At 35.8% G+C, this 26,099-nt stretch overlaps 1 protein-coding gene across 3 annotated transcripts; it reads right to left on the reverse strand.

Annotated features, from left to right (window-relative positions):
* Nucleotides 1-1,627: 1,627 nt before the first annotated feature.
* LOC128243008 (sodium/hydrogen exchanger 8-like) lies at nucleotides 1,628-25,037 on the reverse strand. Of its 3 annotated transcripts, none has more exons than XM_052960475.1 (16): nucleotides 24,718-25,037; nucleotides 20,042-20,172; nucleotides 18,930-19,010; nucleotides 18,499-18,545; nucleotides 17,914-17,997; nucleotides 17,536-17,637; nucleotides 15,782-15,960; nucleotides 15,287-15,425; nucleotides 14,805-14,910; nucleotides 14,176-14,292; nucleotides 11,679-11,761; nucleotides 9,072-9,183; nucleotides 8,368-8,513; nucleotides 6,026-6,109; nucleotides 3,520-3,666; nucleotides 1,628-3,209 (listed from the first exon to the last, which is right to left on the reverse strand). In XM_052960475.1, exons 1-16 carry the CDS (start codon nucleotides 24,873-24,875, stop codon nucleotides 3,030-3,032), a joined length of 1,896 nt encoding a protein of 631 aa, XP_052816435.1. In that variant the 5' UTR covers nucleotides 24,876-25,037; the 3' UTR covers nucleotides 1,628-3,029. The 3 variants fall into 3 exon arrangements, with proteins under 3 accessions (XP_052816435.1, XP_052816436.1, XP_052816437.1); XM_052960476.1 differs by lacking the exon at nucleotides 11,679-11,761 and adding an exon at nucleotides 12,928-13,010; XM_052960477.1 differs by lacking the exons at nucleotides 11,679-11,761; nucleotides 24,718-25,037 and adding exons at nucleotides 12,928-13,010; nucleotides 21,114-24,686.
* Between the last annotated feature and the right edge of the window lie 1,062 nt (nucleotides 25,038-26,099).

Genomic DNA, 26,099 nt, shown 5'->3' on the forward strand with positions numbered 1-26,099 from the left:
CGCTCATTTTGTTGTCTGAATTCCACCACGAGGAAAGTCATTGATATCCCAGGGGTCGAAAGTGTTCAAGGTATTAAAAATCTTTGGAAAAAAGTCCAGCCAGTCTTTTCCCCCTGGTTGGCGCTCTAACCGGACCTGTCGAAATTCCTCCTGTCTAGAATCACTCACTGTCTGAAGTCCATATATGCCTGCCAGAAACCCCATTGTGCCAAACCATATGTGCATTAAGGCGAGTTGCCTAAATTACTTCACTAGGAATCCGGTTAAAGACCCAAAGACGTCCAACAATTTCAAAATAAAGTTTCCTCATTTTATTAATTTAGTGGACATTGCTACTTTTGACCACAGGTGGCGTTCTCCCTAAACCTTACTTTAGTGAACAACACTTTTGACCACAGGTGGCGTTCTCCCTAAACCAAACTTGAGTGAACAACACTTTTGACCACAGGTGGCGTTCTCCCTAAACCTTACTTTAGTGAACAACACTTTTGACCACAGGTGGCGTTCTCCCTAAACCTTACTTTAGTGAACAACACTTTTGACCACAGGTGGCGTTCTCCCTAAACCTTACTTTAGTGAACAACGCTTTTGACCACAGGTGGCGTTCTCCCTAAACCTTACTTTAGTGAACAACACTTTTGACCACAGGTGGCGTTCTCCCTAAACCTTACTTTAGTGAACAACACTTTTGACCACAGGTGGCGTTCTCCCTAAACCTTACTTTAGTGAACAACACTTTTGACCACAGGTGGCGTTCTCCCTAAACCAAACTTGAGTGAACAACGCTTTTGACCACAGGTGGCGTTCTCCCTAAACCAAACTTGAGTGAACAACGCTTTTGACCACAGGTGGCGTTCTCCCCAAACCTAACTTGAGTGAACAACGCTTTTGACCACAGGTGGCGTTCTCCCCAAACCTAACTTGAGTGAACAACGCTTTTGACCACAGGTGGCGTTCTCCCCAAACCAAACTTGAGTGAACAACGCTTTTGACCACAGGTGGCGTTCTCCCCAAACCAAACTTGAGTGAACAACACTTTTGACCACAGGTGGCGTTCTCCCTAAACCAAACTTGAGTGAACAACGCTTTTGACCACAGGTGGCGTTCTCCCTAAAACAAACTTTAGTGAACAACACTTTTGACCACAGGTGGCGTTCTCCCCAAACCTAACTTGAGTGAACAACGCTTTGTTCCACTTTCTGTACCAAACATGGCTTTCCAAAAACGTTTTCAAATGCATAACCGTCACAAAGTTGGTGTGCATAACACTACTGAAAAACTTTTAACATGATTATACAACGATTTACGAAGAAGAGGCTCTGATTTCTCAAAACGTCTTCAGATTAACAGACTTAAGTGGCTTATTTCTGTTTTAATTTTTAACTTTTACCTGATTTTGATTAATAAAAAATAGTTTTTCAAGATAATCAAAAAAAAATAACTTCAATAAACTGAAGACAAAAGAATTCAAAAATCACAGAAGAACAAAAATAATGAGCTTTATAGCTTAATCTTGTTATAAAAGAGTTTCGATAAATTGGCCCCTGAATGCCAAATACAAGAGTGACTATAAATACACGGTATGCATACTGTAATGAACAGACACAGGTGAAAAACTAACAGCACATGATAGTTCATACTTTATTTTTTAAATAATTTATGTGAAACAATAAATATCCATTTAAATAAAACAATTTAAATGCACTAAAACAACAAAATGCAAAAAACATGTTTCAATATTAACATGATTCTGCCAAAACAAATAACAACACTTAGTACAATATACCCTCGGGGTAAAATCTCAATTGAAATGGATTTCAACAGACAATTAAAACATATGACAGGAAAATAATGCTTGACACTTAAAGTTAAGATGCACTCTCACTCCCAAATAAGATTATCCACAATTAATACAATTGTTTTAATATACCGAAAAGCATGAATGAATATAAAAAACAATTGTTCTTATGAAGGTTACCAAGTTCAATTTGGAAGAAAGGTGCAGAAAACATGGTATTTCTACCTTATGAGACATAGTAGATCACAGTAAATCTTTTAAGCACTCACCAATCAGTTTGATATTTGTGAGTTTTCAGCTATTAAATACAATGACGGAGAACATTAAAAAGCAAATTATTTTAAAACAATGAAAATAAAACAACAATATTAACCAAAGTACCAAACAAGGGCTGTTATTTCTAGTTTTGATTTAAACTGCATTAAATGAAGATATATTTAAGAAACATGATCATATTAAATTTTGTGCACACGTTTATGACAAGAAAACAACAACAAAAAACGACAAGTAGTGCTTGAATTGTCAAGTTTTATATACCTGTGCAACTGCACTCAATTTGATAAGACAAATCTATACATACCTTCAATGGTAATACCCCAATAAAATACATTTATACACATTGTACAATCCCAGAATACATTTGTATTTAAGAACCCTCTCATTGACAAAATACTTTCCCTAGTGTAACCAATGTTCAAAACATTAAATACATTCAAAGCTTAGAGAAGAAAATGATTTCTTATTTTGTACTCAGCTTCCTCAATTTATCCATAATAAACTTTAAGTACCTCAAAATTTCATAAATAATGTGATTTTGATTTAATATTTATTAAGCTTTTGATTAAATATTCATCAAATAACTTATTCAACAGTGCATGTATATCCACTATACAACAGTTATGTTATGTCTTACACTGCTGTATTCAAAATATTCAATAAAACATTCCTAAAATATTTGTTTATAAAAACCTTTATGAACAAACCCAATTCACCGCACCATACACTTATAACGAACATGTACACTGTACATGTATATATAGTTATAACCCAGAACAGGTGGGATTAATAGTTTATGTTGAAAGAAGAACTGTTATATTAATCACAAAGCAGTATGCATCTTCAGGTATATATAATATAAACAATTCTGTTTTTTGTTTAAGTCTATGCAACTATTAAAACTTAAGTAAATAATTCAATACCATTAACAACCGTAACATTCTATTAAAGCTTTTCACTGTAAAAGAGGCTCATTTTGTGGGCTGCTCTCCGAATTGTGGCGGGAAGAGTTTATGAATAATGTCTCCTCTTCGTCGTCATCGTTTTCTGACAGAGACTCGTCCGGGGCCGCACGCACGTCATTATACCACTGCTTCGTGAGATTCGTCATCTGAGTCTTGGCATCTCTCACCTCCTGCAGGGATATATTTGAACAGGTTTAAAATTTGGAACTTTGATTCATAAACGCAAGAGCAAACATCAACATTTGTCGGTCACTATTTATGTACTCAAAAAAGGGGCATAACTTAACAATTAATGAAGCCAGAGTCATGTGCTTTGCTTTACATGTGTTTATTGTCTTTGGCAACATAGGTACCAAGTTTCATTCAAGTTTTATGAGTTCTGGCCAGGGATGATGTTTAATGTTTTTGCATGCCAATGATGATTTTACACATCTTACTTACTGCCACCTTGCTCCAAGCTTAATTTTACAAAACACAAACCTGCTGTGTAAATCTCCTGGTGAAGAACGGTTTGAGGTAGCGTGCGTCCAGCCTCACAAACCCTGTCTGCTGGGATGGGCGGGCAAAACTGACCTCCGCCTCACTCTCTGTGTACTCTGATAGGTGCTCTGAGTCGACTGTGTCACCCTGGGGGTAAATACAATGATTTCTTAGGTTTTTTGTACTGCTGGTAATATTCTACATTTTATTAAGGACAGGTGCAAGTATTGAATTAGGTCATTCATCAGAAGTGAAACAACAGTGGTTTAGTTAAAGCAATAAATGTTTTTTTTGACTGAAATGGCAAGGGATGGTTACCTAAGACTGAAATGGCAAGAGATGGTTCCCTAAGACTGAAATGGCAAGGGGTGGTTCCCTAAGACTGAAATGGCAAGGGATGGTTACCTAAGACTGAAATGGCAAGTGATGGTTCCCTAAGACTGAAATGGCAAGGGGTGGTTCCTTAAGACTGAAATGGCAAGAGATGGTTCCCTAAGACTGAAATGGCAAGGGGTGGTTCCCTAAGACTGAAATGGCAAGGGGTGGTTCCCTAAGACTGAAATGGCAAGGGATGGTTCCCTACTACTGAAATGGTAAGGGATAAAATGGTAAGGGATGGTTCCCTATGACTGTAATGGCAAGAGATGGTTCCCTACTACTGAAATTGTAAGGGATAAAATGGTAAGGGATGGTTCCCTATGACTGTAATGGCAAGGGATGGTTCCCTACTACTGAAATGGTAAGGGATGAAATGGCAAGAGATGGTTCCCTACTACTGAAATGGTAAGGGATGAAATGGCAAGAGATGGTTCCCTACTACTGAAATGGCAAGGGATGGTTCCCTACTACTGAAATGGCAAGGGATGGTTCCCTACTACTGAAATGGTAAGGGATGAAATGGCAAGGGATGGTTCCCTACTACTGAAATGGTAAGGGATGAAATGGCAAGAGATGGTTCCCTACTACTGAAATGGCAAGGGATGGTTCCCTATGACTGTAATGGCAAGGGATGGTTCCCTATGATATAAATGGCAAGGGATGTTTTTACTGTGTATAGTCCAACTCTTCAATGGTCTGATAGTTGTTGCGAACATGACAAAGCATATACTATGAGCTGGAACAAAAATTCGTCCTAAGCAGAGACAATGAGAAGTGAGCTCTACCATTGGTTGTAAAAATACATATAAAAGCAGGCTTGCGAAGATTTTTTATGAGGATTTTATAAAAAAAATTTATGAGGATTTTTTATACAGTAAGTCTAAATTTTCACATATTTTGATACTTGTTTCAGATGTAAATTTGACAAATACTCTCTCCAATACATAAACCAAAGAGGTCAAAGCTAAGAAGTTATTTAGAAATACCAAATTTGTATGAATAATTAATGTTAGTAAACATCGTGCCCACATTTTAAAACAATTTGACAGCATTTATATATGATTACCCAATTTCAAGCATGCATTTGATGTGTTGTATGTGAATGTATTTTTAAAGCAACTATTTTGTTCAATATAACTTTTATATAGATTTTCTGAATGTAAAATTGATATTTCACTATTTTCATGTTTATCACCCCACAACATGAAAATCTTGGAATTATTCCAGTAATATTTCAAATTTCCTCCAACATCTTATTTCAACAGTTGTTTTTTATGAAACATCACAATTTCAATACCTCGTCCACAGCCAAATTTTATACCCGCACCTTACCTCTAGAGACAAGAAATTCTGTTGGTGTCTCAGTGCTGTGAAACGTCTGGAATTTTTGGGCGTTTTTTGCTACAAGGGTTATCATTGTATTTTCGTTTGGTTGCAGATTGTAATATTATGCATTGCTTCCATTGATGTGAACATGTACATATATATAAGCCAGATTTATTGCAATAAAACTGGTCATAAGCATAAAGTATTGCTACAAAAAGGGAAAAATTGTTTACGCCCACATCAATTTCCTTGTTTTTAACCGATTTTGGCTTCAAAAATGGACAAAGCAGGCACTTAGAAATAACATTCTAAATGACTGTCTTGCACTTATTCATTCATCCTACAATCAATACAATGTCAATGGGTCTACATAAGGCCAACATCTGCAAGAAAGAATTAATGTATTGATGGCAAGTCTTCATATGACTCAAAATTACACTGACAATTTTCTCATTTTTTTGCTTTTGTGTTTATTAACTCAAAAGGATATATGTATATTTTGTGTTATATGGGATACAGAGGGCAAAGGAAACCATATCCGGTGAGAGCAAAGCGAATATGGTTTCCTGCGCCCCGTATATCCCACATCTGGTCACCTATTAATGCTGTAACGTATATATCACGTCGACAACCTGTTTACATGTTTAAATGTTTCTTTTATTCATCGGAATATTCATCAGAATCAGAAAAAAGATGCCATTTTGGTTCATATGGGGTCAACGCGTGACCAATCCTGGACCAATGGAGTTGCGTCATTTATATTGGAGGCATGATATATGCATATAAGAGTGTTGTGACTTACCATTTCTTTTGTTTTACTAAGCGAAATTTCCCTGTCAGTCTTTTTCCGTCTGCTCTTTTTCTCTTTTTTCTCTGCTTTTAAAAGCTGTAAAATCAAATATTCAGTGCATGTGTCTATCAAGATGTGATAATAACTCCAGCATGCATATTTATAAAATCACAGAATGTAAAATCATAGTTCTGTAAAAAAAGAGGCCCAAAAGGGCCTATGCTCTACTGGCATGGCTCTTGTGGTCATTTTCAATCCAGAGCATGTACGTTTGAGTAATAGGCAACAAATATATAGTTCACTTTTAGTGTTTGGGTTAGCTGAAAACGCTGCACGTTCAACATCTGAGGACAGGAAGTGTTGTAAGCAGATTAGTTGCATGAACTATTTTAATATGTGCCAAGTAAAGGTAATCTGAGGGTAAAAAATATTTGCTTTCAAAACTGTACTCATCATCAAAATTTCATTTCTGTAGCTTTAAAAATAAAGTCGGTCAAAGTCAAGGACATCCAAGGACAACATTAATGCTTGTTTGAAAAACTGTTCACATGGTCAAAATTTCATTACTGTAGCTTTAAAACTTAATAAGTAAGTAAAAAGGGGTTGGGCCAGCTTTTGCCCAAGGGGCATTATTTCAAATGTTTTCAATTACATCATATAATGCTCCACAACAAATATCAAAGGTATGGGCCTTGTGGTTTGAAACAAGAAGATTTTGAAAATATTTCTTAAATAAGTCTCTAGGAAAATTGTGACACCCAGGGCAGTGCCAGTTTTGACCCAAGGGGCATAATTTGAACAACCATGGTAGTGGGCCACTAAATAAAGCCTTGTTCAAAATAGCAAGGATTTGCATAGTGGTTTCAGACAAAAAGGTTTTTAACATTTCCCAATTTAAGGGGGGGGGGGGGGGGGGGGGGGTTCCATCCCTTACAAAGAAAAGAGAACTCTTCCCTGGGCCTCCGACAACATCACCGAGGTCGTTTGCATTTGCCGCACTGGTCCCATGTGGGACAATCTCCGTGGGGGGGGGGGGGGGGAGTAATGACCCCAGGGGCATAATTTGAACAAACCTTCACAAGCATTTGTGACTTTACATGTGGACTTGGCTAAAAATAGACTTGGCTTCAAATAGAATTTTTTATACTTTCAAGACCCATAATCCAGGCATGCATGGGCAGTCCTGGATGGTTTTCAAAAGGAACCGAGTTCTTATGGATATCTAAATACTGTACAAGTTTCGTCGAGATACAATCAAAACTGAAGACTGTATCATGTTCACAAGCAATTGTTTACAGACAAACTGACTTTTTAATACTTTCAAGGCCCATAATCTAGGCATGCATAATCGGATCTGGCTGGTTTTCGAAAGGAACCAAGCTCTAATGGATATCTAAATACTGTACAAGTTTCATCGAGATACAAACAAAACTGAAGACTGTATCTTGTTCACAAGCTAGTGTTTACACAATAGCATTTTTTTATACTATCAAGGGCCATAATCTAGGCATGCATGGGCGGATCTGGCTGGTTTTCGAAAGGAACCGAGCTCTAATGGATATCTAGATACTGTACAAGTTTCATCGAGATACAATCAAAACTGAAGACTGTATCATGTTCACAACCAATTGTTTACAGACGCACGGACGAACATACTACGTACACATTACCATCGCATAAGCTCTTCTGGCCTTTGGCCAGTAGAACTAAAAAAAAGAGCTAAACATCAAATAATTATTCAGGTCATTCAAGATAATTCCTTTAACGGACTAGACACAAGATGATGCAATTACAAGAAAAAAAGAAATTGACACAAACTTACATAAAATTGATATCGTTGTCTACAACTCATTGAATATTACTTACTGATATATAACATCACTTACCACAAATGCGTCTTTCGCAGTTTTTGTGTATTTTTCCAAAACATTGCGCTATTTTTAAGCAGGTAAACTCTAAATTCTGATGTATTATTGGCCTCATACTAACTTATAATTGAGGATTCTTGGCTTGTTTTGTGGAAATAATGTATTTGCACATTCTGGGACCATCTGGTGTCCAGCCCCTTTAAGCAGTCCAACCCACTAATATCAGTAATGTGCTTGGTAATTTCTTGCTGATTTCAAATAAGTAAATTAATAACTAAGAACACATTATACATTAAGTTATTACAGTTGGTACTTTTGCTCTTTATTTCAACCAAAATCTGACAATTTCACCTGCAAATGTGCATTACTAAAAAAAAAAAAAAACACTCATAAACATTGTTAGTGGGTGTAAACAAAACAGCTTTATTATCATTATTTAAAAACAACCTCGTGCATTTTCGTCCCTCGATTTGAATGGTGACTGACCTTCATGAGCGGCATTGTGGATCCCCCCAGGAAGAGAATGGTGAACAGAACGATGATGAGTGTCGTGGTAACGATCACATTCTTCTTCTCTCGAGACTCAAACTCCAGATGAAGACTCAGAGCAAACGCAATTGCTCCACGTAAACCTACCACAAAATGGTATAGTTCAAACATACTTATTCAGCTCATTCATATACATAATTAATGCAAATTATTAAATATTGAATGTTTCTGAATTGATAGGAAGTATCTTAAATGTATATACAAGTTCCTTTCCATGTTGGGGTAGACTTGTTCAGAATTGCCAAAAGGTTTGGTATTATAGCTCGTAAGGTAAGGGACCAAATATTGTTGAGAAATTACAATAGAAGATCAAATAACTCTAAACACGTTTAAATTATGAAATAAATGGCTTCATTCTTAAGTTAATATACAGGGTCTGTACCTGCTTATGCAAGTTTATACAAGTCCTCATTGCTGGCTCTTCAACATTGAATGTAAACAGTTAAGAGTAATACCGAGTTATAAGTGTTATAGAGTCTTTAGGTTAATCCTAAGACCTGTTATCTTCTAGTAGTATAACAACAAACAAGTTACGGAAGCCCTTGCATGGAATATTATTTTTAAGGTAACAACTTCTTAAAATGATGAAAAAATCCAAATTAAAACCAATTCCAATTATTAAACGTAAAAAATATTCTTACCACTAAACCACATGATGAATTGCTGTTTCTTTGTGATTTTGTGCTCACGGAAATAGTTTGAAATGAAAGACAGGGGGAAAATATTTACAGCTCTTCCCAGTAGAATCAGCACCTGAAACACAGAAAACACTGGTGCATATTGTGGACATAAATCTGGTAATTTATCTCTTGAAATTTCAAAATATCAACATGGCCTAACATTTTCTAGTATTCATTAAATAAGGTTCATTCAGAAAATTAATAATTTTTCTGTTTACAAATCAACTTACAAAAGCATACTGGTCAATGAGCTAATGAAAGCATGATCATAATGCCTTTTGCGATGAGGAGACAGTCAAATTGTACCACCCCATAAGAGAGTTTAAACAGTAATTTTTCAGCACTTCAGAGCATAACATAAGGCTACAAATTAATTAGCTGGTTGATATGAAACCAATGCTGTACATTTTTGGATCCTTTTTGGCATGTATCATTCCGCCCTTAATAGAAATATCAACCTTGTTATATAAAAGAATACATATAATAATTGCTGACGGTGGCAGTCAACATTCTTTCATGTGTGAAATTGATTGACAGATGTTGCACTTAATTCGGAATTCACTTGGGCATTTTTTGTCAGAGCAAAAGCCACGATCACTTGATGCTTCAACACCTTCGAATGCTTAGTTCATTTGCAAACAGAATTACTATAAAGACATGTCTGTAAAATATGAATTACAATGCAAACAAGGAGATATACACAATCTAGTATACAACAATTATTTTATTAATATTAATATCAGATTAATATTTTTTTAATAAAAGTTTTTAGTCTACATACTATACTATACTCGGGTCTACTTAACATAAGTATTTACTTTTCAATTTAATTACTAAACACAATTTGAATTTGAAAGCTTTAGAACTGACACAAATACAGAACAATATCAGTGTACGAAACATGTAAGTTAGTGTACCAGGTAAGATACAACAACAACAACTAGAACTGTCACAGGAGTGACCAATACCCCCAAATGCCACCTGGACACAGGAATGGCAAACCATTCCTTTGAAAAGAGGCCAAAACTCCAAGGTTACTGCACACTGCATCTTCTTTTATCATGCATGTATTGTTTAATTTAAATCTGTTGAGTAATTTGGAAGTAACACTGCTGACAAGAAAAACTAACCTTTCATGAGTCCGGAAACCGTTTTTCTATTTTTAGTAACAGTGACCTTGACCTTGGCCCTACCAGCCCCAATATCAAACTTGACCTGTATCTTCTGATGTTACACCTGTGTACCAAAAATTGTTAAAATCTGTCTAGCCTTTCATGAGTTATCGTCCGGAAACCGTTTTTCTATTTTTAGTAACAATGACCTTGACCTTGGCCCCACCAGCCCCAATATCAAACTTGACCTGTATCTTCTGATGTTACACCTGTGTACCAAAAATTGTTAAAATCTGTCAAGCCTTTCATGAGTTATCGTCCGGAAACCGTTTTTCTATTTTTAGTAACAGTGACCTTGCCCAATATTGAACTTGACCTGTTTCTTCTGATGTTACACCTGTGTACCAAACAAATTTCAAATCTGTCTAGTCTTTCATGAGTTATCGTCTGGAAACCATGAAAACCGACAGACCGACCGACAGACAGACCGACCGACCGACCGACAAGCTCACTCCTATATACCCCCTCAAACTTCGTATAACAACGTTTATTCAATCATGCAAAAATCGTTCACTAACATCACATTAAAGGGTGGTCAAATGACTTGGTCTAAAGCCCACCTCAGTTATATAGATTATAATTTTAGATCAAATTTTTAAACAAGCCCTGATTTATAAAATCCAGAATTTGAGTAAGCCCAAAAAGCATTTTACCAGTGCAATACTAGTATGCTTGTGCTAATTTCGATCAAGCCTTCGGCCTTCACAAATATTGTAGTTGATTACATAAGCACATGCTTTTTTTGGCTACAGTTTTAATAGTGACTTATAAAACCGCTGAACATAGCCTTAAAATATGGCTACATTTTGTTTTAAAATTAAACTGTGTCATATAATGGTGTTTTTTCTTTCTTATATACAGTCGAAACCTGTTGGCTCGATATCCCAGGGCCAAAATACTTTGAGTTAACAAAGAAATCAATTCAAGCAATATCGAGCCAATGGGTTAAGACTGTAATGACACGTTAAAGCCAGAAGATTGAATGGTTGTCGGCTGCAAGTGCTTTGAATGTTAAAATGTTAATTGATATTAAATATTTAATTGTTTTTGCTACTTCAATACATTACTATATGATTTGTATAATATTATATTTTGAACTTAACTGCTTTATTAAGTCAACCACACAATCATTTTTTCTGTATATTGTCTACATTGAGGTTCATTGTGAGATGCAACTCATTCATACTTGTGGAAGCTTCTTCATTGTTATAACTAAATTGTTACATACATGTATCTTTGTAACACATTGTGGTGGTGTTGGGTTACATGTTACAGTAAGTTATTTCTTGCTGATAGAAACAAGTGAATATGGAGTTAAAATCTATTAGCAAGGCAGTGTCCTACTTTATTATTACGGTATGTCCAAATCCTTATATTGAGAAACCGCCACACTTACTATGCTCCATATTATAAGAGAGGGCTGGAATACTAGCTTGATACTAAAAAATGCCAGGCCTATGTATGCAAACACGCATGTTTCTGCAAGCAAAAAGTCACATGGTTAGTAAATGTGCCCTCAACCAGAACGCATGTCCTTGTTTTCTTGTCTCCATAGATTGTCTCAGTTCTAGAATAAGCTCCATTTATTCAAAAGAGCCTACAAGAAATATGCCAATGAAAAAAGCGATAATAAAATTTGCCTCCTTTAATAACAGTTTGCAACAAACCACAGTACTGATGTTTTAAAGCGATACAATCTTGAGTAGAAAAGAACATGCCCCCTGAATTTAGTTTTGCCATAACCCAACTGGTGTTTTGGTAGTCTGAGTTGAAACACCTTTTTTAAACGATTATTCAAGAGTTAAAAATCACACATAGTGAAAATGTCAGTGAAGAGTGCATGAAAGGAAAATAGGCAAAAGTTACAAGTATATACGTATTAATTTCATTGCAGAAAATTGTAACTTGATAATAATCTTTGTTAAAAATTATATCCCTTAACCAGGTCGATAAATCAACATATAGACCTCACTGAAGTGCAAATGGGCATAATGCTTGGTTTTAAACCTAATAAGCTCACTAGTAATTAAACTTTAAAGGGTATATTAGCTTGTATCAGACTGCTTTGATATGTAGAAAGATATTAAACCAAAATAAAATTAGATCTCTCCCAAATGATTTGCTTAAAAAACATACGGCGGGAGTCCGGGGGTACAAAACAGATTTAATCATAGTTACACTAGTCGAATAAGAGACGGCAGTTTGACTTAGCCTAAAAATATCTTTGTTCAGTTGATTACGCGCAGTATTTTGTTCTAATATAATGATTGTTCGATAATTAAAGAAATTTCATATTAAATTTCTATTAATAATTTTGTATACTTAATTTATTAAAAACTGACTATATAACTTTGGCAATGAAACAAAAGTCTACACTAATAAGCCATCTGACGGGTCTTGTAGCAACCAATGTGTCGCATCACAGGATGTATGACCAATGTCAATGGTTTGGTGCGAATATGTTTTATTGAAATATTATTAAATTTCATTTATTCTGGGTGCAACATTTTTCTGTTGCTCTTCCAAATTAAGGCTTTTGGCTGTCAGCAAAACATCCTGTGATGTGACACAAAAAAAAGAAAACACAACAATGAGCTGTAACCATGACAACAAATGGCAAGACCACTACATCATCAGACACTTACGATGGCCCAAATAATCAATGAGGGCTTCACCACTAACTTAAAGCTAAATATAGCCATCCCTAAATACGCAAACATGCATGTCTCTGAAAGAAAAACAGATGGTTCATGAATAATTATACATTAAAAGTTCATAACATTATAACAAAGCCGTACATAGAAGTGACCAAGGGAAGAACTTGTGTTATGCAATAAATTCAATAGTTAATTTGTTATTGGCCTCAGGCCCAAGATATATGATAAAACAATAAACATTAAGTAGAATACAAATTGTAAACATTTATAGATTTTTTTTGTTCTGTTTACACTGTTATAAGAATATTTTCCAAAATAATTCCTTTTCTTTATCTAAAATTAATTATAGCAATTATTGGTAATAACAGGGTGAATTATCTACATTAAAAAAACAAATTACCTCAGGAACCATATCATCAGCAAACAGTAATTCACATTAAGGCTACATGAATAATTTAACTGGGTGTTATTATCTATCAAAACCTATGTCAGACTTGTGAAGGTGTCCAGCTCTCACCATTCTACAGGTGGTCAGTACAATTCCAATCATGGGCAGTTTTTATGCCCTCTCAAAATAGACACAAAAATAGACACAAGGTGCAGTATTCTTACATCTTAGTGAGTATTTCAAGTAAATGAATGCTTTTTTTCTTCTAAGTTCAACAGAACTAACAATGGATTAACACCAAAATTATGAAAAAACAACAAGAAAAATGTTCCAATAATAAATGCCTAAGAATAAATTCGATGACATATAGAGGGTATTTGCAAGATTCATATTTAAAATTAAGAAAAAAATTCACGAAGTCAAAATCTTCCACTAAGAAGCTCAATGAAAATAGCCAGATTACTTGTTCCTACCCAGAAACAGACTGAAGCATGGTTCATGTAAGAAAAAAACTGCTCAAATGAATGACTGTGGGAGCACTGCAAACTGTAGCAAATGCTCTTGCACAATTAAGGGGCATAACCCGATACTTATTCAAGCCAGAGTTATGGGCCTTTATACACAGGAATATTTTCACTCACTACTCTAACACTAGTACTATATACAAATTTCATGGTATGTCTTGGAAGGTTTTTGAGCAATGGCAAAGGTCAAGTTTTTGCAAGATGACGGCAACAACAGCACAAAGTCTATGAAATATCTTCACTATTGTTCTTTGAAAAAGAACAAACTAGCTTAGGAATTTGTAATATCTATAACAATGCATGTATTTGTCTATCTGTACTTACCTGCCATGAAGGCAATGGTACGGAATGTGTGTTGTACGGTTATCTGGGTGACGGGTGACAGGTTGTGATGCGTGTAGTGGGACATCACGATACCGCTCATTAAAATTGCCATGATGCCTGCACAATTACAAACATATGTAGCGAGCTTAAAACAGCATTGTTGGTAAGCTTTCAATTTTCCATTAAAAAATCATTGAATGGCTTTCATTGAGTCCATAATCAATTTCATATAAATTTGTTAAAAAAACAACAATGTACATGTACTGTGAATGAAAAAAAGGCAGTTACAATTGGTTACCAAATGTAAGAAAAGGTATAGTAGAATGTCGTAAAGAGTCAATATTTATGTCATGCTTTGAGACTTCACATGTGTTTTAGTACTGTAAAATAAATGCTGGCAAAATCATTTTGCTCTATGACAGACAGAAAGTAAGTTTTTACTCCAGGCTAAAGTTTCAGAAACGTTCTACTCCATGACAGACAGAACAGTAGAACCTTGACATATATCTCCATCCCATCCTTTACAATGGCAATAACCAAACAAAATAACTCATTTTACAAACACATGTTAATTTATTTGTTAATATTCAGACTAAAGCATACACCTATTTGAAATCACTCAATGTTACCTGAAAGATGCAATCCCTCGGCCAGCCCATATGGAAGATAGGAGAAGACCAACATCAGTCCGATTTCTAATGATGGCGTCTTACGTAGGTCGAGAAATTTAAGTAACTGATCAACTTGTTAAGGAAAATACTTATTTCTTTTCCACAGAGTCATAGTTACATGTTTCCTATAAGTTAACGTAAAGTTATGCAATCAAGATTCCCACTGATGATAAGAGACCAATAAAATGCAGTATATTTAATTCCAAATACTGTTATGTTTTCACAAACATTCAAATTACCCAATTACCCATGTCAATATCTTTCTTTTACAAAAATTTAGCCTTTTTATATCATAAACAATTTGATCCTACATGTGTAAGTACATTTATTTACCACTACCCTAATGAAAATAGTGCTATGCAAGTACACATGTTCCTGCAAGCTTAATTACTTTCCACCCACACCCCCTCCATACCATTCAACTCACTCATAAAGGATACAAGAGCGCTAACTAATCCTGAGATCATCCCTATAAGACTTGAGCCGAAGAACATGACTAGAAACCTCCACACGGCTCTGAAGAATGCCGCCGAACCTGTTACCTCCGCCATCGCAGGGTTCTCAAACTCCAACACCGTTCTGCAAACAAAAACTTAGTTAACATGACAAGCCCTGCATGTGTCAAATTAAATACTTATGCACACTGTTAATGAAGCAAAATGTTGTTTATATTGTATTTGTATAACATAACATAGTACACTCGGGTTGGTGGTACATATACAACATTAGATGTGTTGTGACCAAATGCCAACTGAAATTATGCTGACAGAGAAATTAACTGCACAACAGCAAGTTTCTACTCAGATGATCTTGTATGATGAAGAATTAGACAAAAACACACAGACAGATCCTCTAAAGCCAACAATTGAAGAAGAAATTATGGCAAAAAGGAAACTGCTAAAAATGTAACATCCAAATCAGCTTCCTGTACTTACATTGTTAGAGTGATAGCCACAGCGTCATTGAGAATGCTTTCCCCGAACACCAACATGTACAGCACCGTATCAACATTTAGAGAGTGGAATATCGCGAGCGTGGCCACTGGATCTACCGCGGATATCAGGGAACCAAACGCAAAACTCTGTACTACTGTAAACTCATATGCAACTTTTGCCTGAAATATTACAATTCCAGTTTTACCATTTAATCAATCATTTTAATCATAGAACTGCATATTATCTACTGGTAATACTAATAGAAACTAAAAGCTTATAAATGTAAAAACAAATTATTGATAAGCTGAACACATATAAATGCATATCAAACAAATGAAGTAATGCCTAAATTGAGTTTTTCTGTGTAAAAATGCACAGCCTTTGCAATTCGTTTGAGGGGAGAACTTTTCTATTTTACTGAGAGAGAGCTTTGACAGAAAAAATCTAATATGTTCACTAATTCTTCAGTTGGACATTTTTTCATGATCAAACATCTGCAACAACATCTCCTCAGCTTTGGTAACTTCACACACACATCATAACTGTCCAAGCAGATGGCAGATATCCTACTTGGCCCAGCAAATAGATCCCCCTCACATTACCATGGTAGATATCCTACTTGGCCCAGCAAATAGATCCCCCTCACATTACCATGGCAGATATCCTACTTGGCCAAGCAAATAGATCCCCCTCACATTACCATGGCAGATATCCTACTTGGCCAAGCAAATAGATCCCCCTCACATTACCATGGTAGATATCCTACCTGGCCCAGCAAATAGATCCCCCTCACATTACCATGGCAGATATCCTACTTGGCCAAGCAAATAGATCCCCCTCACATTACCATGGTAGATATCCTACCTGTCCCAGCAAATAAATCCCCCTCACATTACCATGGCAGATATTGCAATACATCCTTCCTGTCCCAGTAGATAAATCCCCCTCCCACAACCATGGCATATATTGCAGTACATCCTACCTGTCCCAATAGATAAATCCCCGTCCCACAACCATGGCAGATATTGCAATACATCCTACCTGTCCCAATAGATAAATCCCCCCTCCCACAACCATGGCATATATTGCAGTACATCCTACCTGTCCCAATAGATAAATCCCCCCTCCCACAACCATGGCAGATATTGCAGTACATCCTACCTGTCCCAATAGATAAATCCCCCTCCCACAACCATGGCAGATATTGCAGTACATCCTACCTGTCCCAATAGATAAATCCCCCCTCCCACAACCATGGCATATATTGCAGTACATCCTACCTGTCCCAATAGATAAATCCCCCTCCCACAACCATGGCAGATATTGCAGTACATCCTACCTGTCCCAATAGATAAATCCCCCCTCCCACAACCATGGCAGATATTGCAATACATCCTACCTGTCCCAGTAGATAAATCCCCCTCCCACAACCATGGCATATATTGCAATACATCCTACCTGTCCCAGTAGATAAATCCCCCTCCCACAACCATGGCATATATTGCAGTACATCCTACCTGTCCCAATAGATAAATCCCCCTCCCACAACCATGGCAGATATTGCAGTACATCCTACCTTTCCCAGCAGATAAATCCCCCCTCCCACAACCATGGCAGATATTGCAGTACATCCTACCTGTCCCAGCAGATAGATCAACCTCCAATAACCATGGCAGATATTGCAGTACATCCTACCTGTCCCAGCAGATAAATCAACCTCCAATAACCATGGCAGATATTGCAGTACATCCTACCTGTCCCAGCAGATAAATTCCCCCTCCCACAACCATGGCAGATATTGCAGTACCAACGATAGCAAATACCAGGATGGAACCAATGTTCTGGAAAAAGTTGCCCTGAAAATAAAATATAAAATTATCTCCATGTGGGTGTCATGTGTATTTGACAAAAAGCTTTTCAAAGCTTCATGAAACAAAACCTTTCATTCTGTTCAAAGAACCTTGTAAACAGAAATAATTTTACTTTCTTATAATATCATAACAAATTTTTAACATGCATTTCCATCTATGTTATACTTGTAAGAAAAAACAAAAATTACTCAAAGCAGTCAGTACATTTATTATACATGGCAAATTTCCATGAAACAAAACCTTTCATTTAAATGATTATACCTTGTGCAAATTGTATCCCGATTCAAATATAATTGGCGGCAATAAAACGATGAAGAATATGGTTGGAGAGAACTCCTCTTCTTTCTGCAAAGGGAAATGACATTTAGTATCACCTTCCATCAAACAGTCACAGAGCAAGTGTTGCAAATGTCTTATATCAAGGATCGTGAAAGATGACAAAAAAAGATATTATATACATAATTGAGAGGTTGTGTTATACCACTTGTACTTGTACTTTGCATATGTTATCACTGTTAACCTTGCATGAGCCTACTAATTCCTGTAAGGCATAGATCACAATTTGTACATGTGCCCAGGATACTGATTACACGTTTCAAAAATGTAGAAAATTCACTAGATAAAGTAGCACTCAAAAAGTAGTTCACAAATACCAGTCCAAGTAGTGTTTAGCAACCTCTCTAATGATACATGTAGCTGCTTAAACACATGATTAAAAGAAGATCTGTATACTGGGCTTGATAAATCATTGACTGACAGTTATGCACATCAAATATGTTTAAATAGTCAAAGTTAACATTGTTTTCTTTTATAGAGATTTGATAGCAAACAAACTGTATAACTTACACTCCAGTCCAGTTTAAATATCTTTAACACCAGTCCTATGAAAGCCCCTGGAACAGAGAAATAGTTACGCTGATTTGCTCACCCTATAATAGGAAAAATATGCCGAGCTTGTTGTTAAAATATCGTCAAAAAATACAGCTACCAGATAAAATGCTTTGATTGCTTTATGCATGTAACTATATCAGCAGCACTTTAAGCCTCCATAAAAGGATCCCAATACTTAAAATCACTCTTTCATGATGAAAACTTGTGGTGAGAAGGCCTGGTTCCAAAATCTTCTATATTTTAATGTGGCTTAGTACACTGGTATAAACCCCACAGTATACATGTACATTGTATGCATAATATATTTTACAATTAAACAATACCCAAACAAAACGTTCTTTTGCATAAAATATTTGTAGTTCTACTGCATGTTTGTGATTCCATACCTACAAGAACAACAGCTATACTTTCCGGCAGGTAGTGAAACTTTGTGATCAGTAGCAGATGAGTCATTAGGATACATATTGCTGAAAGTAGAAAAATAATAAACATCATACACATGAGTGCAGTGTAATAGTAAACACCATACAAACACCATACATGCCAGTGTAGGGTTACAGTAAACACCATACACGCCAGTGTAGGGTTACAGTAAACACCTTACACGCCAGTGTAGGGTTACAGTAAACACCTTACACGCCAGTGTAGGGTTACAGTAAACACCATACAACCCAGTGTAGGGTTACAGTAAACACCATACAACCCAGTGTAGGGTTACAGTAAACACCATACACGCCAGTGTAGGGTTACAGTAAACACCATACAACCCAGTGTAGGGTTACAGTAAACACCATACACGCCAGTGTAGGGTTACAGTAAACACCTTACACGCCAGTGTAGGGTTACAGTAAACACCTTACACGCCAGTGTAGGGTTACAGTAAACACCATACACGCCAGTGTAGGGTTACAGTAAACACCTTACACGCCAGTGTAGGGTTACAGTAAACACCTTACACGCCAGTGTAGGGTTACAGTAAACACCTTACACGCCAGTGTAGGGTTACAGTAAACACCATACAACCCAGTGTAGGGTTACAGTAAACACCATACAACCCAGTGTAGGGTTACAGTAAACACCATACACGCCAGTGTAGGGTTACAGTAAACACCATACACGCCAGTGTAGGGTTACAGTAAACACCTTACACGCCAGTGTAGGGTTACAGTAAAAACCATACATATCAGTGTAAAAAATAAACACGGAACACACCAGTGTAGGAAATAGTCAAAGATACCGGGAGCTGTTGTAATGATTAAACATTCATTGTTTTAAGTGAATGTTTGATAAATACAAGATTACAATTTAATAACAGCACAAGTAAACCATATATCCCTGTCATAGACGATCATCCTTGTAACAAGTATTAAATTCAAACTTTGATATCTCAAAATTGCAGAGTACCAAACAATCAAACATCAATGATTAATATACCATAATACTTAAGCTAAAATAGATACATAGAGTATAGAAATATGTGCTTCATCAGCCCTCTTACCAACAACAATGAGGATGAAGAAGATTGTGAGACTCTTCTTGTGTTCCTCTTCTGCCTCTTCTGTATTTGTGTGGCCACTAGATGGCGGCTTGGGGACTAATACTGGTGTTGTAGTCTCTGTGTTATTATCACTGAAATTTCATAATGTTGATTGAGGAAAAGAGGTGTAATCATCTATATCAAAGCATTGATACAGTGAGACCATTGTTTGCTATTTTGAGAAGCTGAACCATACCCAGAGGAAATGGGAATTTTCCCATGAAGATATTTGAAATTGAGAAATATATCACTGCCAGAATCCGTGTACTGGTTAGGTCCATAAACTTGGCCACTCTTTGAAGGCTTTCATAAAAAAAATGTCATTTTTTTAAAGAATGGCAATAAAAATAGGCACATTCAATCATTGGTACCTCCTTCAAATATTTAAAATAAAATAAAATTGATTTTTGTCTATTTAATGAATAATTACCATGAACAAATTACCATGGAAATAAGCTAAGTTTTATTGTACTGACACAAAACTTCTACCATTTTTATACACAATTCATCCCCGAAACTACAGTAAGCTGAAAGAGGTCAAGAGGTTGAGGTCAATGTTGTTGTGCAATACTCTAAAGGAGAAGAAATGAACAGTCAGAAGAATAAGCCCCCTTCAGGGTTGAGATTTAACTTTTTTGTCACTTGCTAAATAAAGCAAGTGGGCCCAAAACTTACTTGCTAAATTGTCAAAACTACTTGCTTTTTAAAAAAAATCGTTACCATAAATCACATGACTTTCAATTTTATTTTGATTTTAATTAGTCTTGTGATGAATGTGTTTATTAATGTACAAAAAGGTAAAAGACCATTATTCCTCACTTCTGGGATCAATAACAAATCCTACTGCCAACTTAAATAAACACTTCAACTCAATGGCAGTAAAACTGTATACTGTATACATTTCTGTTTTAGTGAAATTTAATATGTATTTGATTTTTTTACAAGTTATGCTGTTATTGCTATTACTTCTGTAGGATGATTTTGTGTATTTAATATTAATGTCATGATTTTAGTATAAAATGTCTAAACTTACCTGGTAAATCATATTGATACGTAAGAAGTTATACTCTTAATGGTTTTCTACTTTTTCTAAAAACGAATGAACTTGACACCCTTAGTCTGTAATATAAGTCATATATAATGGTTTCACTCATATGGTTTGTTATAATGGATCATTCCGTTTTGGTCAAGTAATGTTAGGGTATAAAAGCAGCGAAAGGTGTAGAAATGGTTAGTTCGTGTTTCGACAGCGATGGGAGATCATCACGTTAATATATAGGGAAGCTTTGAAGTATCTGAACTATTGGAAACTAGGTGAAGCATTGCCCTACAGCTTCTAGTTTCCAGGTTTGGACGTCCGTGGACTGTGGGTTTCACTGATATATTGTGAGATTGGTTTATAAGCATCATGTAAGCTGGTCCTGTAAGATAAGGGGTAGGTGTTGTAGTGTTTCTATTTGAGCACTCTTGGTTTTGGGACAATTAAACATTGATTCTTGAACCATAATAATAATAATTTCTTATCATTTGATTTTGTAAGCAATCATTGTTTATCCTGTGTATATATTACTGATTTCATATTTAATTTTTGGGACAATGCAGTCTGAGAATAGGTATGTAGTTTGATTTAAGATAGCTTGGCCAAGCTAGCCAGGGAAGAAACGTTGCAATACCACATGGTCAATAATTGTCCTTTTAAATTAATGGCAAAGCAGTAAAAAGGTATAGAAAAGACAATTTTAAGAAGATGTGTGAACATTTGTTTGCCAGTCAATGTCCAGAAATGATTAATAAATATACATACTTTTGACACTAACTTAAAGATAACAGCTGAGGTAACATTGTTAGCATTGGAAGAAGTTCACATACATAATAAGTTGAACATTGGCCCTTGCAAGTGCCCCATCAAGGCTCATTTAATGCACATCAAAAGTGCCATTTCTGACCTAGCACCCTGCCCTTTTCAAATCCTGGCTGGCGCACTAATGACTATTTATTCAATGTTTTCACAGAGTATTTGGTATTGCTTTTCTGAATAGCAAACTGAGTGCACATTCAAGTTTTCTTTTATTGTTTTATAAAAATAACATGAACATGACTGAAACTATTTGTCTAATATATTCTAATATAACTTTGCCATGAACTGATGATCTGGCATATAGAATCTTGGCCCCTTGTGAGGTAGCATCTGTTGAGCCATTAGATATAAGGGAAATGAACGAGGCATTATCAAATACATAATTTTTTTTTTTGGAACAGTCATCTTCAAGCAGTGCAATGAGACACTGACATGCCTTATATGTCATGCCAATGCTAACAAACTTTGCAATATCAGCTTGGCACATGGTGACATAGTCTGTGTTGGACCATACTTATTTCTGAACCATGTGAGCATTCATAAACAGAATGCACTACCTGTCAAAGATAGCTTTGTTTAGCTGAATTAACGAGCGGTGAACTTAATTGTTTTTCCTTTTTTTGCATTTTCTTTGCTTACATTATTAGCATGGCCCTTAGAAGCTTTTTGATGGCTTTCAATCGCACATTAGAGCACCCAGTGACAAAGCTCCCAACAGTCTCATAACTCATATCCAGAGGTCAGATTCTAACAACAGCCAAAACAATTGTTTTAACCATGCTTGCTGAATGTTCTTTCTCTACAAATTACAAACTCTTTCTGTTTTTCTTTTTCAGTTCTTCTATTTTTCGCTGCCGGTCGCGAAAATTGATAAAAAAATATTTCCATTTTACCATTGACATGAACATTGTTTACAACTAAAATTTACGAGGAATATTTTTTTAAACACCGTTCAACAGGTTTAACTATTTACTTACCATATTACAAACATTAAACAATACCAGTCTGTGATGTCACTTACTTCCTTAACCCTTTTGCACAATGGCAAGTGGCTAGATTACACCTCCCAGTCAATAGCCAACTTACTGATAAGCATTCCTTATCTGTATAGGCATTTTAGGGGTCATGAAAAAGAGCTTATACAGCAGTATGACCTAAAAATCAATATTACTCCAAATAATTGTGGCCAAATCTTTTTTATGTGAATACATTTTTTGTAGATAATTAAATTATCTAATAAATGGTGTCAATGATGAAATATTAAATTATTTTATTTAATCTGTGAATGTATTTCCAAGATGGTATTGTAACATTTCTTTGAAATGTCATAATTTCATTAAATCAAAGGGTAATTTTTTTTTATTACCCCTATCAAAAAAAGAGAAATCCAGTCCAGGGTGTCTGTTTAACTTTATTACCCCCTTATAAAATTGTTTACAAAAAGAAAGCCGATAAATGTTTTTTCCGTTATGAATAATGCATCTAGACTACCAAACGCTTTCATAAATGCGTTTACCTCATACATTTTACGGCCGGAACCTTGCTGGAAATCAGCTCCACAGAAAATTTACTCATCATTTTCTCAACTCCTTATCGTTTCTATTGTTTGTACACAAAATATTATCTTCAAATAATTATAATCTTTATTGATTTTAATGGTAAACTGAACTGACATAATATATTTAATGATTTACACAACAATGAATTTGGGGGATTTTCCATACAGTACTCGGCCTCATGGTCTTATTTTGTCACAATGGGATATCACACCTGCGATTGGCAGAAAAATATTTACCTTCTAATTTTAGCAGAAGACATTTTCAAGGGAAAACAATACCCAAAAGGTTAAGCTTTATTTTTATAAACATCCGGGATATTGTTTACAAAAAGAAAGATGCAAAATTGAAATATTGAAATGACTCTATTGAATTATGTGGGCGTTTATTTACATCCAGTAGTGGATAGGGTCGGCCAGATGCGTATACATCTGCTAATGGGCTATGTCAACCTATCTCGTATACATGCGCTAAAGGGTTATGTGTACAATGGATTTTTTATTGGAGGAGTCAAATGAACTGCATAGATGGAAAATGCGGTAGTCTGAGCCGAATTTTAGGAGTGTCAGACTGCCAGACTCCTGTTAGTGTGGAACGCTGCACATGGCTTGCAGCTCTAAATCGCAGAGCATATCATTCTTTGAGTATTGTAAATTTAAGTGAATCTTACTTTGATTTGATCTTTGAAAATAGAGAAGTCATCACCAACTAAAAAATCTACATGAATTGACCACAGACATTCTCAGTATTCTGGGAGTTTGACGTCACATGTGCAAACGGGTTTTAGAAAAACACGGGACAGGTGCATGATCGATTTAATATTGCAGAAAGTGCATATCACAGAAACAATTGTGGGAGGTGTTGTTAACTTATCCGATTTTTTTTTTAAATAACTTAAGTTTGAACTTGGAAAAAGGTGACTCCCAAAAATATGGAGTGGGCATAAAATTCTACTAGCACTTTCTGAATTTGATTTGCATTTAGCAAGATAGCAACTGCTAAATTTGAATCCTGCCCTTATTAAGCTTCTTACACATCAGATATTTAAACCAACCTCCTTGCTCAAGGACTGGGAGACGTGGGATTTAGACAACATGAATTGTCTAAATCCTCCTGTTCTTCTGCCTAGATATGCCTTGTCAGCTTTGACTTAATTCTATTTTAACAGTAACACACAGATCATCAAAATCTCACCAGGCTTGCAGTGTTTTAATGATCTATACCTTGTATCATTTTGTGACTCTATTACGTTCTGTATGACGTTAGCGAGTTGAGTGTTTTTGCCTCCCTTGTCAGTGGCCTCGGCATCCTGGGAATCTGCGGGGTCTGCAAGACTGACATATGACACGCTCACCAGCAACAACAACACTTCCAGCTTCATACTTGCTCGGTAGCTTAAAGAGTTATGACTTATCTTAGCATAATTTATATGTTTCAAACATATTTATGAACAAATCAATCAGAAAACGACAGCCGCTTGTGACAATTTTCTCCTCATCTTTACAGGAAGTAAACATTGGCATAAAGACATCCTTGATTGCTGTAGAGGTAAATGTTAATCGATTAAGTTGCAGTTATCATTAATAGAAGCCGCAGCAGTTATCCCCCTTTGCATAAACTGTTATCCAAGTGCTGCATCTATTGTTAACAATATTGTCAGTAAAGTTAATTCTAGGTTAACAATTTTATATAGACAAAATCGTTTGTATGATATGAATCTAAGAAGAATGTTATGGAAATCCTTAATACAATGTCACTTTGACTATGCATCGATATCTTGGTACAATGGTATATCAAATCAATTCAAGAATAGATTATAGGTCACTCAGAACAAAGTTGTCAGAATTATTTATAGCAATGATTGTAGAACTTTCCTGACTGAAGCCTCGGCTTACATTAAAGGGTGCATGGAGTCTTATACTGGGACTGGTTACCTTCTCCACTCTGGTTTGCCTGGCAATATAGCGACATGTACATTTTTGTTAATAAGATATGTATCTGATAATTTGTATTTATTTCTCTATTCATAATGTTTAATCTAACCCGGGGCGGGTGTGGTTGGTTATAATTATCTCGACATTATCACATTGTTATGTACAGGCGCCACATATCCACCCTTCGTTAGTAAGAAAAATGAAAAAACAACAACAACAACACATTATGCCAACCCCATGGGTAGCTCCAGATAAAAATTAAAGTCCCGCCACCAAAAAAAGAAGAGGGAAAAATATAATATAATAGATGAAATACTAAACGGGACATCACTTTTCATTCCTAACGTGTCGCTGTCGAATAGGAATAGTCCTCAGTGCAAACCAGCAATCACCGCCCCTATCATTGATTGCACTAAAGGGAGGTTTAAAGAGTAACTTAATTGCTAGCATGATATGAGGTACGTTCAAATTGATGAATTTCAAACTAGCGAGTTATTACACTGGCTCAAGACCACAGTTATCTGCCCCCCGTTGACCGGAAGATCCGGATGTTAATACAGAAAAAGAGTGCTTGTGTTCAAGTATCAATATTTTATTAAAATTTAATGAAATTTAATGAAAAAGAAGCAAAAAATGTTCTTTTTGCAGAGAACTTGACCGAATTTGACACT

This window comes from Mya arenaria, chromosome 8 (assembly GCF_026914265.1).
Source record: "Mya arenaria isolate MELC-2E11 chromosome 8, ASM2691426v1".
Lineage (NCBI taxonomy): Eukaryota > Metazoa > Mollusca > Bivalvia > Myida > Myidae > Mya > Mya arenaria.